The sequence below is a fragment of the Punica granatum genome, chromosome 8 (assembly GCF_007655135.1).
Source record: "Punica granatum isolate Tunisia-2019 chromosome 8, ASM765513v2, whole genome shotgun sequence".
NCBI lineage: Eukaryota > Viridiplantae > Streptophyta > Magnoliopsida > Myrtales > Lythraceae > Punica > Punica granatum.
In genome coordinates, this window is record NC_045134.1 from 11718812 (window position 1) to 11732099 (window position 13288).

The window sequence follows — 13288 nt, forward strand, 5'->3', positions numbered from 1 at the left end:
TTTCTTATTTGCGTAATTAATTAATTTGATTTTTTTATCATTTCATGAAAGTTATTTTATGTATAAATTGACTAATCTAATCCAAATTAATATAACCATATGAAATACAGATCGCAGCTTGTCTTACTATATATAGATAGATTGTAAATGGAAATTAGTTTACCAATGGGGCAAAAAGCCTGAGAATTTATTATCTATTACGTATCAGAACCTTTTCCGTAATTCAAGTAAAAATACAAAAACCTCATAGGTAGACACTCAAAATTTCAATAATCGAGTTGGCTCTAAGGCGCTGAAGCAATGCTTGTGGGTTAGTAATTCTGAACCAAACACTGCCATACTTTTTTGTTTTTTTTCCTCCTCTTGTTTAGTTTATTTTATTATTATTATTATTATTAATTTGGTGAATGAAATGAAATGTAATTGAAGGGGTCATTGGCATTCATCGTCAGTCGTCACAGCAGTCCCGTTGGAGGAGCTCAGACAATACATTTTCTCTCTCCTAGGGTTTTGCTCTTCTCCGGATCCTCCAATCCCGCCATTGGAAAGTTCAACGGGAGAGAGTAATAGCATGGGGGACGGTTACTGGAACAGGCAACAGCCACCCTCTGCTCCGTCTCCCGGCATGCTTAAACGACCTCGCCCCGATTACGGTGCTCTTCTACTCCTGCTCTGCTCCCTCTCATCTATGATTTAAAGAATCGATCTTAGGGTTCCAGTTCGATCAGGGTTTGATTCCGCTCGACGGATTGTGGAAACCAAGAAATGGCTTGTTATGTATGCTTCGACGTGTTGTTAATCCCGGGCTAACTGTACTTGGGTCTCCGATTTTGCCCCCAAAAGTAAGCCTTGAAGCGTTTCGATGTTGCAACTGAATCTCTTGGTTAAGAAGGAAGTGAAGCGCTTTTGAATTTTACAAATATGACGCTCTGATGCACTACTGTTAAGTATTTATTGAGAATTTCTGTTTTTTTTTTTTAATTATATCTGTATTGAAGAGCGGAGTTGAATGTGGCGGACGGCAACACGAACTGTCGTGATGCGTTTCTTTTATTTTAATGATTGTTGGCCATTTCCTTAGATGAAATGTAAGGTTTTGTGCATTGAGCTTTATGATTCTCATGGAGACTTGCATTTTCAGCTTTTTGTTTTTTATTTAACTTGGTTTGAGAAACTGGATCCGAATTTATGTCTTCCTACACTCTCTATATGTATATGTGGAATGTAATCTGTTTTGGCTGTATTTTGGTCGAGAGTAATAACTAGCACACTACTTGGTCTCAATAATTGTATCCTCACTATTCCCTTACGTGAAGTGATTTTTAGTGGCTTTGGCCCGAGTCTTAGATCCTCAGACATATCAGTTGCTGACATTTGCTCTAAATCTCTGTTGAATTTCCACCATCTATTTATATGATCTTTGGCATGAGTAAATCATGGCAATCCTTCCTCGCCATGTGCAGCAAGGAACTGCCAGTGGGATTGAAACGATTGATATAGCTCTCTAAACACGCAATTAGTGGTCCATGATCTTATTGGTGATCTATCTATTCTTCCTTGCGACGTCAATGTGAGGAAGGATAATTTAAGATTTTTTTCTTAGGCATGGATGGGACTTTTCCATCCTGTATAGACCTCTGGACTAATTTTTGACCGCCAACAAGAGATAGCAACTTATCCTTTATTCAGGCAAAGACTTTCCTTTTTGCGTCTTGTGATCTATGCATGGTGATTGGGGTGATTTCTTTCTTTGCATTTTTGGGCCATAATAAAAAGGTTTTGTTTGTACTCCTATGTTGTATTGCTGCTTTAACTGCGGTGATGCAAGATACAGATCGAACAGGGAATTAATCATGTGTTACTAATTTGGGCAGACCTCCCTCCTTCAGGACTTTCTTTGACTCATTCTATGCAAAGCTATCTACCCACAGACGACCAGGGTGGACATCGGGCTGTAAAGGACTCTAAAACTATAGGATCAGCATATGACCGTTATCTGCAGAGCACGGTAACACCTTATATTCCTTACTGATTCATGCTTATATTTCTTTCTGGCAATCTAGTGCTGATTAGTGTCATCTTCAAATGTGAAGCAACTTTCTTCTCTTACCTCTGGAGAAGCAAGTAAATTTGGTGGGGTTGGGTTCAATAGAACTTTAGATGGTGGAATGTCCCAACTTCCCACTATGATGGGCCACCCTGGGCCTGGGCCTCAAAGATTGGATTTACCCTCAAATGGTCTAGACGGTAATTTTGGTGGCTCGCTTTCAATAGATCCGATGTCAAGGCCTAGTATGGGTCGTGAAGCTGCTGCACCTTTACCTCCAGACGCTTCCAGCACACTCTATGTTGAAGGACTTCCTTCTAACTGCACCAGGAGGGAGGTAGCTCGTATCCTGTGCAAACAATGGATGGAAGTTTTTTCTTGTAGTTAATTGTGCAGTCAGATATTGAAGTCAAAAACTCCCGTTTTGCTGGTTAAGTTTTCGAATTCCTTTACACTCCTTTCAGATATCTTTCGTCCTTTTGTTGGATATAAGGAAGTGAGGCTGGCGAGCAAGGAATCGAAGCATGTGAGTAAACTTTCTTTCCAGTCCTGGCCTTTGTTCTTCTGTCCTCAACTTCATGTTTTTTGTTTTTGTTTTTGTTTTTGTTTTTGTTTTTTGTTTTTTTTTTAATGGTGTTATTCTCATAACACATCCTTCTCTGGTGACAGCGTAATGGGGATCCTCTTATCCTCTGCTTCGTGGACTTTATAAATCCTGCATGTGCCACAACTGCTATGAATGCTCTTCAAGGTAATTTTCCTCTCTTATCGTTAGCAGCTTTGTTGTAATTTTATCTTCTTCTTGTTCGTTCCTCTCCTTACATTCTTTCCGTGATATGGAAAGTCATCTGCAGTTGAAGTTCCCATTTGTGGGAAATTTTCTACATTGGATATTAACATGGTGTAATCAACGTTCATAACACGTAACATCTGCTATTCTTGTTCGATTGATTAATTATGTAGGCTATAAGGTGGATGAGCACGAACCCAACTCTGCCTACTTGCGGCTGCAGTATTCTCGGTTCCCTGGTCCGAGGTCTGGGCCTGGGCCCCGAGGAAGGAGGTGAAAGAGATCGAACCAAGCAGGGCGTGGTAGTAAAGTTCTTGCCGCTCCACGGTTTAAATAGGTATCTCTCTTTTAGGGTGAGCATGCCCGTTTCTTATTTATGTTTTAAGTTTTTTATGCGCTTCTTTATCTGTTTGATCCCGATTGTGCTGGGTACTTGGAGAAGCGCTGGCTTTTCGGCCTTTTGGTCGCGCTCGTTATATTCGTTCTCGGGGTCCACATGGGTTATGCGAGAGAGGGCCGTTAAAGGAGCCGATGTATTACTACGTTTTAGACCATTGCACGACGCAGCGCTGTATAATTATTTCTATGCTTTTAGCTTTGAACATGTGTGCAGTCACGTTTCGCAAATAAATTAATCCTATACGTCACGTCTTTTTATTTGGGTATTTGGGTGCCAAGCTTCTCACACTGAATCTTTGTGAAATGCTGTTTACATTTACTTTCTGCGATAAGTTAAATCCTATAGAGTTCCCAGTTCAATATAATGACTGGAACTAACATGTGAAGTAAAAGCTCGATTTCTACCGTTTGTGCTTCCATGGGAGAGTCGAGACCTTCCATTACCTTTCTTCCCTAGCAGGCTTCTTCTTGGGGTGGCTCTACTTGCGGTGCCCCATAAATTAAGTCCTTTTGGCTACACTTTTGAACTGTAATTTATTACGTAGTCATGCCTTCTCGGGGCTTACTATGGCTACAGATGAAGCTATATAACAACTAATTCTTTATTTTCTCTTTTTAAAAGAATATGTGGGTAGCTCTTATGAGGTAGATTTCATATAATCAAAGTTATTTATCGGAGAGGGGGAACGGTGAGCGCTGCGTGGTGCCAACCGAGGGAGAGAGTAACGTAAGGAATAGTAGGACTAGTGGAAAAAAGAAAGAATTCAATATTTAGTAAATTATTCTTAAATGTAATAGTTATTTTACTATGGATAATTTTGTAAGCAGAATCCATCTCCTATACTTCTATAATATTATCTATATACTATTATTGAATAGAGAAGTCCAGTGTAACCGTTTTTGTAATTAGTAAAGTTCAATTAAAAACCAATTTCTTTTTTTATATTCAAGGGAAAATTGGGGGAAGAAAAAAACGAAAAGGAAAGGTACCTTTTCTTCAGCAGTTGCCTTTCCACGTGAAATTCGCCCATCCTACATAATCGTTTTAAGTAATTCGGTCACTTCCCACAAAATCATCAATATTTATTCTCGCAAAACTGTCCGCAACTGCTTCTATCAAATTCCACAGAAAAGTTCAGATTCTCATAGCGTCCAAGAAGTTTGAGAAGATGGCCAGGCGAGACGAAGCTGACGGTGTACAACATGGGTGAGGTGAAGGGTATTCTTTAAGTTGATGATTTACAGGTACGACTCGTGTCCTGTAATTCCCGTCTTTGATCTTTATACAGGTACGATGCCCATCTCTTGGCAACCTTTTTTTTTTTTTTTTTTTTCTTTTACCCCTGTTAAACTTTCTTTTCTCACTTGTCAAACGTTACATTTCTTCTTTTCATGAAATATTCTTTGCAACAATTTCTTCAGTGTAGTTCTCCATCCATGGTGTCATCAAATTGCATCAGTGGTAAGAATCTCCCCTTCTGTGTCGTATCGACTTCATTGTAGTTTCGACTTTGCATTTTTTCCCCATAGAAAAGCCTATTTATTTTGCCATTTCAATCGGAACTTGGTTTTCCTCTCTGACTGGATATAGTTTCACTCTTTCTTCTGCTGTCCTTTAATCCTATGTTTCTGCATGTTGCAGGGGCGAGCCGCAAGGGGAAAGGAGTGAAATGTTCGATTAGGAATTAGAGCCCTTATTTATTTTTTCTTCTTTTCTTGAATGAGGGTTGATTTTTATGTGAACTGAATTCGAGAACATGTTCACGTACTAGTCTAATCTAATTTTTCTAGCCATATGCAATTAGCTTCCCGTTCACCCTTCATGTTCATCTTGTATAATCTACTATTAATACTCATCACGCCGGTTCACGCCCCAGCTTAAAAATTCTTCTATTGAAATCCAGAGCATTGTCGGTTGTATCGAATAAGGTCGATTGCGCACAACCTCAAAATTGAATTCTTTCGGTCATATTAAAATTTATTTCTAACAATTGCTTTCAGAGAACCTCAGAGATGCACATTAGATGAATGTTTGGGCAAAGTTACAACAATTTTGAGGCATACTTATAATTAATAGTGTGTTTGATTTTAGAGTTGAGTGGAGTTGAATTTTGATTTTAATTGGTTTTTAATGATTGTGATGTTGAATTATGAGAAAAAATATGAAAAAGTAATGAATAATTGAGAGAATTTATTATTAAAAATTGAATTGAATGATTAAAAAAATTGAAGAAAAATGAAAAGATAATAATTGTGTTATTGACTTTTGTTGTGTAGTGAGTAGAGTTAAAGTTAGTGTTAAACTTTTAAAATCATATTGACTTTCATAATAGAATTATATTATTTAATGTGAAGTCAATGTAGTATGATAAGGCGTTACGACTAATACGGGTATATATATTAAACCACGAAACACAATACCTCCATAATTTAGTTGCACTCAGGCGTGGAAGCGATTGTGCACGCTTAAATCACGTGTGTGAGGGCTAGTAGATATATATGGGAGAGATCAAGCAATGGGCCAAATCAGGGCTCAATTGTGCTTAATCAGGCCCCCATCACTAAACAATCACTGTATGGGCTTGGAGTTCTGTCACGTGAGTTATATAATATCTCTAGGGGTTATATATTTCATTAATAGGGAATCTGCATGATGTTTAGCCTAATTTATATTGTAATTCGCGCTGACTGGTCAGCACACACTTCTAGTTCATAATACATGGGAAGGGTCGGGCCGTGTAAGGCTACATTGGAGTCTCCTATTATAATCCAAGATGTTACATGATTCATATTAATCCCATTTCAATTCCTTGTCCTACGGCCTTACCTGACCGGCTGTGGGCAACAAGGTCGAGTAGATGCGTAATTCTGGGAGGGTGCCTTCCCAGTCCTCACCCTGGAGTCGTAGTGACTACCCAGGTCTCCAATGACTTTAGAGGTCTTGGAAATTTCACCATGCACATGATGTCTTTGGGGATCGAAGCTCCCTAAGGGCAAGGAAATCGATGAAACCAATGGCCATGGATCCAGCTAATGAAGCCCCAGTGAACTTGGATGTTTGAGAATGGCTGTCTGAGCTTTAAATCATGCACGGTCAACGTGCTTCAGCTAAGATCCGTAGGACTGAAATATGATAATGCACTGTCTTCTCTCATGTTGGTGCGAAGTAGTTCGCACCCGGAACTGGAATATGATAATGCCGGAGAAGTATATAACTAATAGTCCTTTCTGTGGAATGAGACAATACATGAGAGGAGACAGTGGAAATTTGACGAAGTGGAAAGCCGCTATGTTTTTCTAATTGTGGACTATCCTCTTTTCATTATTCATTCTGTAATGAATGTAGTATGGTCTTGGCTTTACCTAGCCTAGCATGCCAAAGTTTGGCACCCTTAAATGAATTGAAGGAGATGTTAGGTTTAAGTAGGGTTGAGTTGAGATCAACGCTCTAGACTTGTATGATTGGATCACTCAAAAATTGCCATTCCCTATAACGTTGGAAATCAAACAGCTATTAAAAATCTCAAATCATAATTGCGTAAACATACTCAACATTTGTGGTCTAACTTTTGAGTTAAGTTTATTATGATTGGATGAGTCACTATCAATCAAAATTTTGCTGCAGAAAGTTCAAATTCGTGCTTCCCCACGATTTACACCCGGTTTAGACTTTGATTTGCTATTGCGTTGATCTTGACATTGGGAAGACTATTTAACAATCGCAATCTTGACATTGACAGACTCCAGTTCATTCTTGCATCGAACTTGACATTGACGAGGACCAATATTTATCTCAAACTTGTGGGATTTGAATCATCCATCGGGTCTCTTTATAAGACCAAGTGAAAAGTCAAGTGTGTCCACAATTGGTGCGATTGGAAGGTGGCCGTCGAGAAGTTACATCGCGTTCTTAACTAGCTTTTGTCCCCTCATAATATAAACTGCCTACACAAGAAAATGGACTAATCTTTCCAAAAGTATTTCATCATTTCCGAATGATTTTTCCATTTCTAAAAGCCAATTAAGTAAAAGAGAAAATGTTGCTTTTTGTTCTCAATTTTTATGTAATTTTTGCATTTGGGATTATATGTTGGCCTCAACCTTCTTCCATAGTATCAATATTAGTTCTTCCGTATTGTCAATCAAACTGTTAGGTTTTCTTGCGATTCTTTCAATACAAACTGTTTTTATGGGGACATGTTATAATAATCATTAGTTAAGGGTGCTGATAGAGTATTCTCTTTTAAGGGGAGTACTTTTCACAATCTAATTATGGGTGTTCATGGTGCGGGTCGGTTAAAAAACCGAACCAAACCATTCCGAACCCAAAAATGGTTCGTTCGGTTACTTGAGTGCCGGTCCGAACTGAGCCATTTGACAGTCAAAGAACCAAACCAATTTCGAAGTGGTTCGGTTCGGTTCGGTTCTCCAATTTGGTCCAATTCTTTTTTAAGAACCCTAGTGTCGAGTGTGAGTTGAAGAGAAGAGAAGAAGAAGAATTCTTTTTAAAGACTTTAATGGTTTGGTTCGGTTAACCATAGTTAACCGGTTGAAAATGGTTTGGTAACTAACCGAACCACTCATGCCCTGCTAAACCGAACCGAAAAACGAACTAGTTCGAATGGTTTGGTTCTGAAATGGTTAGATTTGGTTCATTTGAACAACCCTAAGTCTAATAGAGTTTGTTACTGTGACAGTCTGTAATTGCCGTAGTGGCTCACACATATAAGGCTTTGCTGTGACTTGTTCCCGCATTCCATCATATAGAAAAGTAACAAGAACAGTCTCTCTAATTCTCTAGGTTCAAACAGTCTCCCTCATTCATCTTCTTCTTCGTATCCTTCTTCTTATCAGACTAATCCATTCCACACCACCCCTTTGAAATCGATATTGCACTAGTGGGATGGTGGGTGCCGACGTGGCCAACATCCCTTTGAAATTGAGATTGAGTGGTCTGCGAACCCACTGGGGTATCGTAGTGGTGGCTACCGATTGGGCCATCCATGCCCCTAATAAAAAGAAAAAGAAAAGGAGGATAAGGAGAAGAAGAGAGGGAAGCGTCACCTGCCATCACCTCTTCGGTAAAGTCGTTGGCAACAAATGAGGTTGTTAGCAACCTCGACGGGGAGGATGGTGGCTCTAGCGAGGTCTCTATCTCTTCATCCTCCTCTTTGACCCCCTTAGTAGGTGGATTGCCTTTTATTTATTTATTATTTTTTAAATAATTTTTATTTTAAAAAGTTTTTCAGACTAAATAGTAATTTTTTGATAAAAAATTAACAACTAACACCATGGGAGAAGGTTGAGGACAAGATATAGCTCAACCTCAAAAAAGGTTTCCAACGAAAATGATAAAAATACTAAAATGGCATTTTCCAAGGTAGGGCTCTAATAGCAAATGAAGTTCCTAATCTAGTGGTCTGAATGACTCACCAAATGGAGTTCCCAACCTATTTGTAGTATACATGACTTACCAAATTTAACTAACTATTGTCCATAGATAGATCTGATTACGCTATCGTTAGGCTTGGGTACCATATGGCATAGCCACTAGGACCCCTCTTTTATATATGGAAAAGGGAAGTGGAAAAAAGAAAGGGTATTTACTATAGTGGTACATATTTTATCCAAAGTCAAGAGATTTCAAGTTTGGTACCGTTGGATGTATAGTAGTTTCTCACAGCACAGTACATACATGAGAGGGCTGACAAATGTTTTGTCTCTCCCTTTTTTATTTTTATTTTTATTTATTTTATTTTGATATTTAATAATAACCTTTATCTTTGTTCATATTTTTATTTTATTTTATCTAACCCAAAAGCTTAAATTGATTGAATGGTAGACACAAGATTTTTGTGTTAATTTTCCAATAAGAGATTTTCAAGCTCCTCATCAAGTGGTAATATGTGGCTTTAACACTTAACCAACACACACCATGAATTTTTAAATAATGCCATCAATAGCGATTAGCACGAGGTAGACTTCCTCTTTCGTAGTCGGGCTTCCTAACATAAGATAGATTTCCTCTTTTACACTGGATCTAGAGGGACAATTGGCATACGAGACATACCACCTCTTATGCACTCTGCTTGGACCACTTGGCTGTGGGTGACATTTCATGGTCACGTAAAAATCCAATCTAATACTATTTTAAATAGGTGAAAGGATGCGCATCTGTGTCGAGCTCAGGAAATTGTCATTGATCAGTATTACGAATGAGAATTATGAAAAATAATTTAAATAGACAATAAACTGAAAAAAATAATAATCAATAAAGAATATATTCTTTAGGTCTCTAAGGGGCAAAATAACAAGAAAAATAAGGAAGAAAGATAAAAGAAAGTAAACAAAATCACTAACCTTACGAATTATTGCTTCCAAATGAAACTTAAAATGCATCTGTTACTTGGATTATGAATTGGAACTTTCTCAACTAATATCTCTCTGCTACCAAAAAATCATATTAAATGAGCTAGGGGACTGAACTATATTGAGTCATTTGTCACATTCTTATTATCGGTGACTTGAATGGACATACAATCAAGCTTAATTTTGAACACTAACAAATATTTACAATATCTATGAACACCTCAAATGTATTTCTTCTTATAATAATAATCGATGAATATCTCCTGCTCTTAAGTTATAATTCTAATGCGGTTACACTGTGTATGCATATATTGGAAACACTCCCTCAATAGTCTTGCCTTCATTGAAAACATTATATATTTCAAAATAATATCTTAGTAAATAAGTCTTAACTATTTCAAAACATTCTATAGATTCAAGTTGAACCATTTCTGTTTCACTACCATATATTTCATTCTATTTTGCATTCTCGCTTACCAAAAATGACCTTATTTGCTCTATGTAGGATTCCTATGCTCTCAACGCCGCCATAGTATGATATAGCGTGCGATCTTTCGCACTTTCTTTTTTATATCAGTTAATTATTTACTAAATTGGTGTGTTTGGTTTTTGACTTGAGATTTTAACTCAACTCAACTCAATTTTAGGGAATAAGAAAAGACAAAACATAATTATTACAAATGTTGGAAAATATATAGATGTATGAGAATATATAAATGTATGTATTTATAGATATAAAGTAGATATGAAATTTATTATTAAAAAAATGATTAAAAAAATATCATTGAGATATTATTATTAAAAGCAAAAAAAACAAAACAGCAATGATTGTAATGTTAAATTTGTGGAAGAATAAAGTTGAGTTGGGTAGAGTAAAATTTTAATCCTAAAACCAAACATCTATTTAGTGATTTAACTCATATTATTCAACTCAAAAGGTATCATAGGGTGGTGGCACAATGTCTATTATTTTCTCTTTATAGTCCATTTATCTGCAGGGGATAGTTGACAAAAATGTGAATATTATATAGGATTAATTGCACCGGTGATTCAAAAGGTTTCGTGAATGTTTCAAGTTGATTCCATATATTTTTTTGGTAACTTGTTGGTACAAAAAGTTTCAAAATCGTTTCAATGTATTACATTTCGTTAATTGCCCATGACGCCGTTAACATTTTGTTGACGTGGCGCGTCCTATGTGTCACTTTTGTTATGTGTAACCAATCATAATGCGCCATGTCATTTAAGAGAAAATAAATTTGAAAAAGTCCAATAAAAATACAAAAAAAATTAAAAAAAAAAAAAGAAAAAAATAGAAAAAAATTATTTTTAAAAATAATTTTAAACATTTAATTTTAAATTTTAAATAAAAATAAAAATAAAAATAAATTTTATTTTATTTTTAAAAGTTTTTAAAAATAATTTTAAAAACTTTTAAAATAACTAAAAAATAATTTTAAAAATTTTAAAATAATTTTTTAATTCTTTTTTTCTAAATTTTTTCTATTTTGTGTTTTATTATTATTTTTTATATTTTTATTGGACTTTTTCAAATTTTATTTTCTCTTAAATGACGTGGCATACTATGATTGTTTCCACGTAATAAAAGTGACACATAGGACGCGCCACGTCAGCAAAATGTTAACGGCGTCAGCAGCAATTGACGGAATGTACTACGTTGAAACGGTTTTGAAATTTTTTGTACCAACAAGTTACCAAAAAAACATTTTGAACCACCTTGAAACATTCATAAAACCTTTTGGGCCACCGGTGCAATTTACCCATATTATATATGGGGTGTGTAGTGACAAATTCTCCTAACTGTGAATTAGGAGATTTTGATTATCACAAATGGGACTTCTTGTACCTTTTTATTTCTCATTTTTCATTCACTTTTCTAGGTTTATGAGCTTCTTTTATAACAAAAAGAAAAGGAAATGAGTAGAATAAACTGTTAATTTGGTCCTCGAATAATTTGCTGACCATCACTTCACCATTTCTCAAAAGAATTTTGCTGACAATACAATCTCTTAATGTTATTATCTCTAAATGTTATTTCGTCAGATGAAATAGTCTAATTGTCAAATGACCATTAAAGAATGTTGATGTGACATTAATAATCTCAAAATAACATCGTTTAAGATTAATTCAATTTAAACATTTTCAAAAATCTATTTATTTCTTGGGATGGGAGTAGCTCGGAAAAGGAGCTCCTCGACCGGCGATCTCTTTGAAGACCCCTCGAGCCTCAGGAGACCTGGCCTGGCTGGGAGGTTGCCGGCTGGGCAGCTGCAGACCATATTTACCGGGAAAGAAAAAAGGTTTCGCAGACTATCCGATTAAAGTTGTAACTAATTATTTCCAAAAAGAGAAAAGAAGTTGCAATTAACCACATCTAATAAGAAATAAAAACGTCAAACGACCCAGTTAAATGTGGTCCCTTAACCAAAAAGCACTGTTAGGTCGAATTTTAATTAATGAGCATGTCATCTTCGGAGTTAGCTGCAAGCTAATTTGGCCCCGCCGTAACAAAATATTCGGCCAGCAATTCTCTTGCCTAACCTATTGAAAAGATCCTCATTTTTAACATCATTTATTGCAATTTTAAAATCATTTTACCATGACTTTTTAGAACAGTGCGATCATTCCAAAAACCTGTGCTTAGTTTTTCGCTGTCGTCCTGAATTTATGGAGCTCCAGAATCAACATTTAATCGCTTTCCCCTGAAATTTCGTGTTGTTATTTTGCAATTCTTGTGATATTGGCTTGTTTGTGGTTGAAATTATTATTATTATTATTATTATTATTTTCGGTAGGCTTGTGGTTGATATTATTAGTGCTTTGATTTTCCCAAATAATTATGCAGGAGAGAGCTCCATACACATAGTACAGGCAGAGCATAGGAAGAAGTACAATAAGAAGATGGAAGCTCACAACAAGAAATCGGTATGTTGCAGCTTGAAATTTTCATTAATTTGCAGTGTGTAAATGGGCCTCTGCTTAAACTAAGAAAGACATGTAATTCTGTTGTGACATCGTTTTCATGATAGACTGACGCTACGAAATCTGCTGAAATTTTCATATATTGCAGCTTAAATTTTTCGAATGTTTTAAATTTAAATTAAATTTCTGATGTACCTATTAGTTGTTAGAGATTGTGACACGTTCGTGTGGACGAGCTAGAGACCGGACAATTGGACGGTTCCATTGATCGATCGAAACAAACCGAATCCGATAAGAGTAAGTACAGAGGTACTGACTTTACTTGAGGATTCATTATATCTCGTTATCTATTCGTTAGAATGTGATATTGCATGTCGAGATTTGATTAAAATCGAGCATGCGATAAAAATTTGATTTTTACTGATTTTAAAGTTTCCGCTGCACACGTGCTTCGTTTTCTAACAACTAGCACTGGGATTGACTTTGTTTGAACACTGCAAGTCTATTGGAATCCAATCAACAAACCATCAGTTCCTTGGGATGCATCATCGAGTTAGCTTCGCTTTAGCAGCGGTTTGAGTGCATTTGCACTTATAGTCTAGTCAAAATTGTTTTTGAGCCACATCATCCTTTTTTTACTAAATAGCAACATAATCTATTAGTTGCGTATTTGGTTTGCCTATTATATAATCCTAAGGAGAGCTACATAATCCTTTAGATTTGTGGATGAATGTGATCCG

General features: G+C 36.3%; 1 protein-coding gene across 5 annotated transcripts; it reads left to right on the plus strand.

The window, feature by feature from the left end:
• Positions 1-429: 429 nt before the first annotated feature.
• Positions 430-5059, plus strand: LOC116188277 (RNA-binding protein 2-like). Of its 5 annotated transcripts, none has more exons than XR_004152229.1 (8): positions 430-653; positions 1875-2008; positions 2094-2391; positions 2512-2573; positions 2717-2798; positions 3011-3174; positions 4366-4698; positions 4879-5059. XR_004152229.1 is itself a non-coding variant. In XM_031517525.1 (6 exons), the coding sequence occupies exons 1-6, from the start codon at positions 572-574 to the stop codon at positions 3112-3114; spliced, it is 762 nt and encodes a 253-aa protein (XP_031373385.1). In that variant the 5' UTR covers positions 430-571; the 3' UTR covers positions 3115-5057. The 5 variants fall into 5 exon arrangements, 1 of the variants encoding a protein (XP_031373385.1); XR_004152228.1 differs by having other exon boundaries at positions 3011-4525; positions 4659-4698; positions 4879-5057; XR_004152227.1 differs by having other exon boundaries at positions 3011-4698; positions 4879-5057.
• Positions 5060-13288: the final 8229 nt, after the last annotated feature.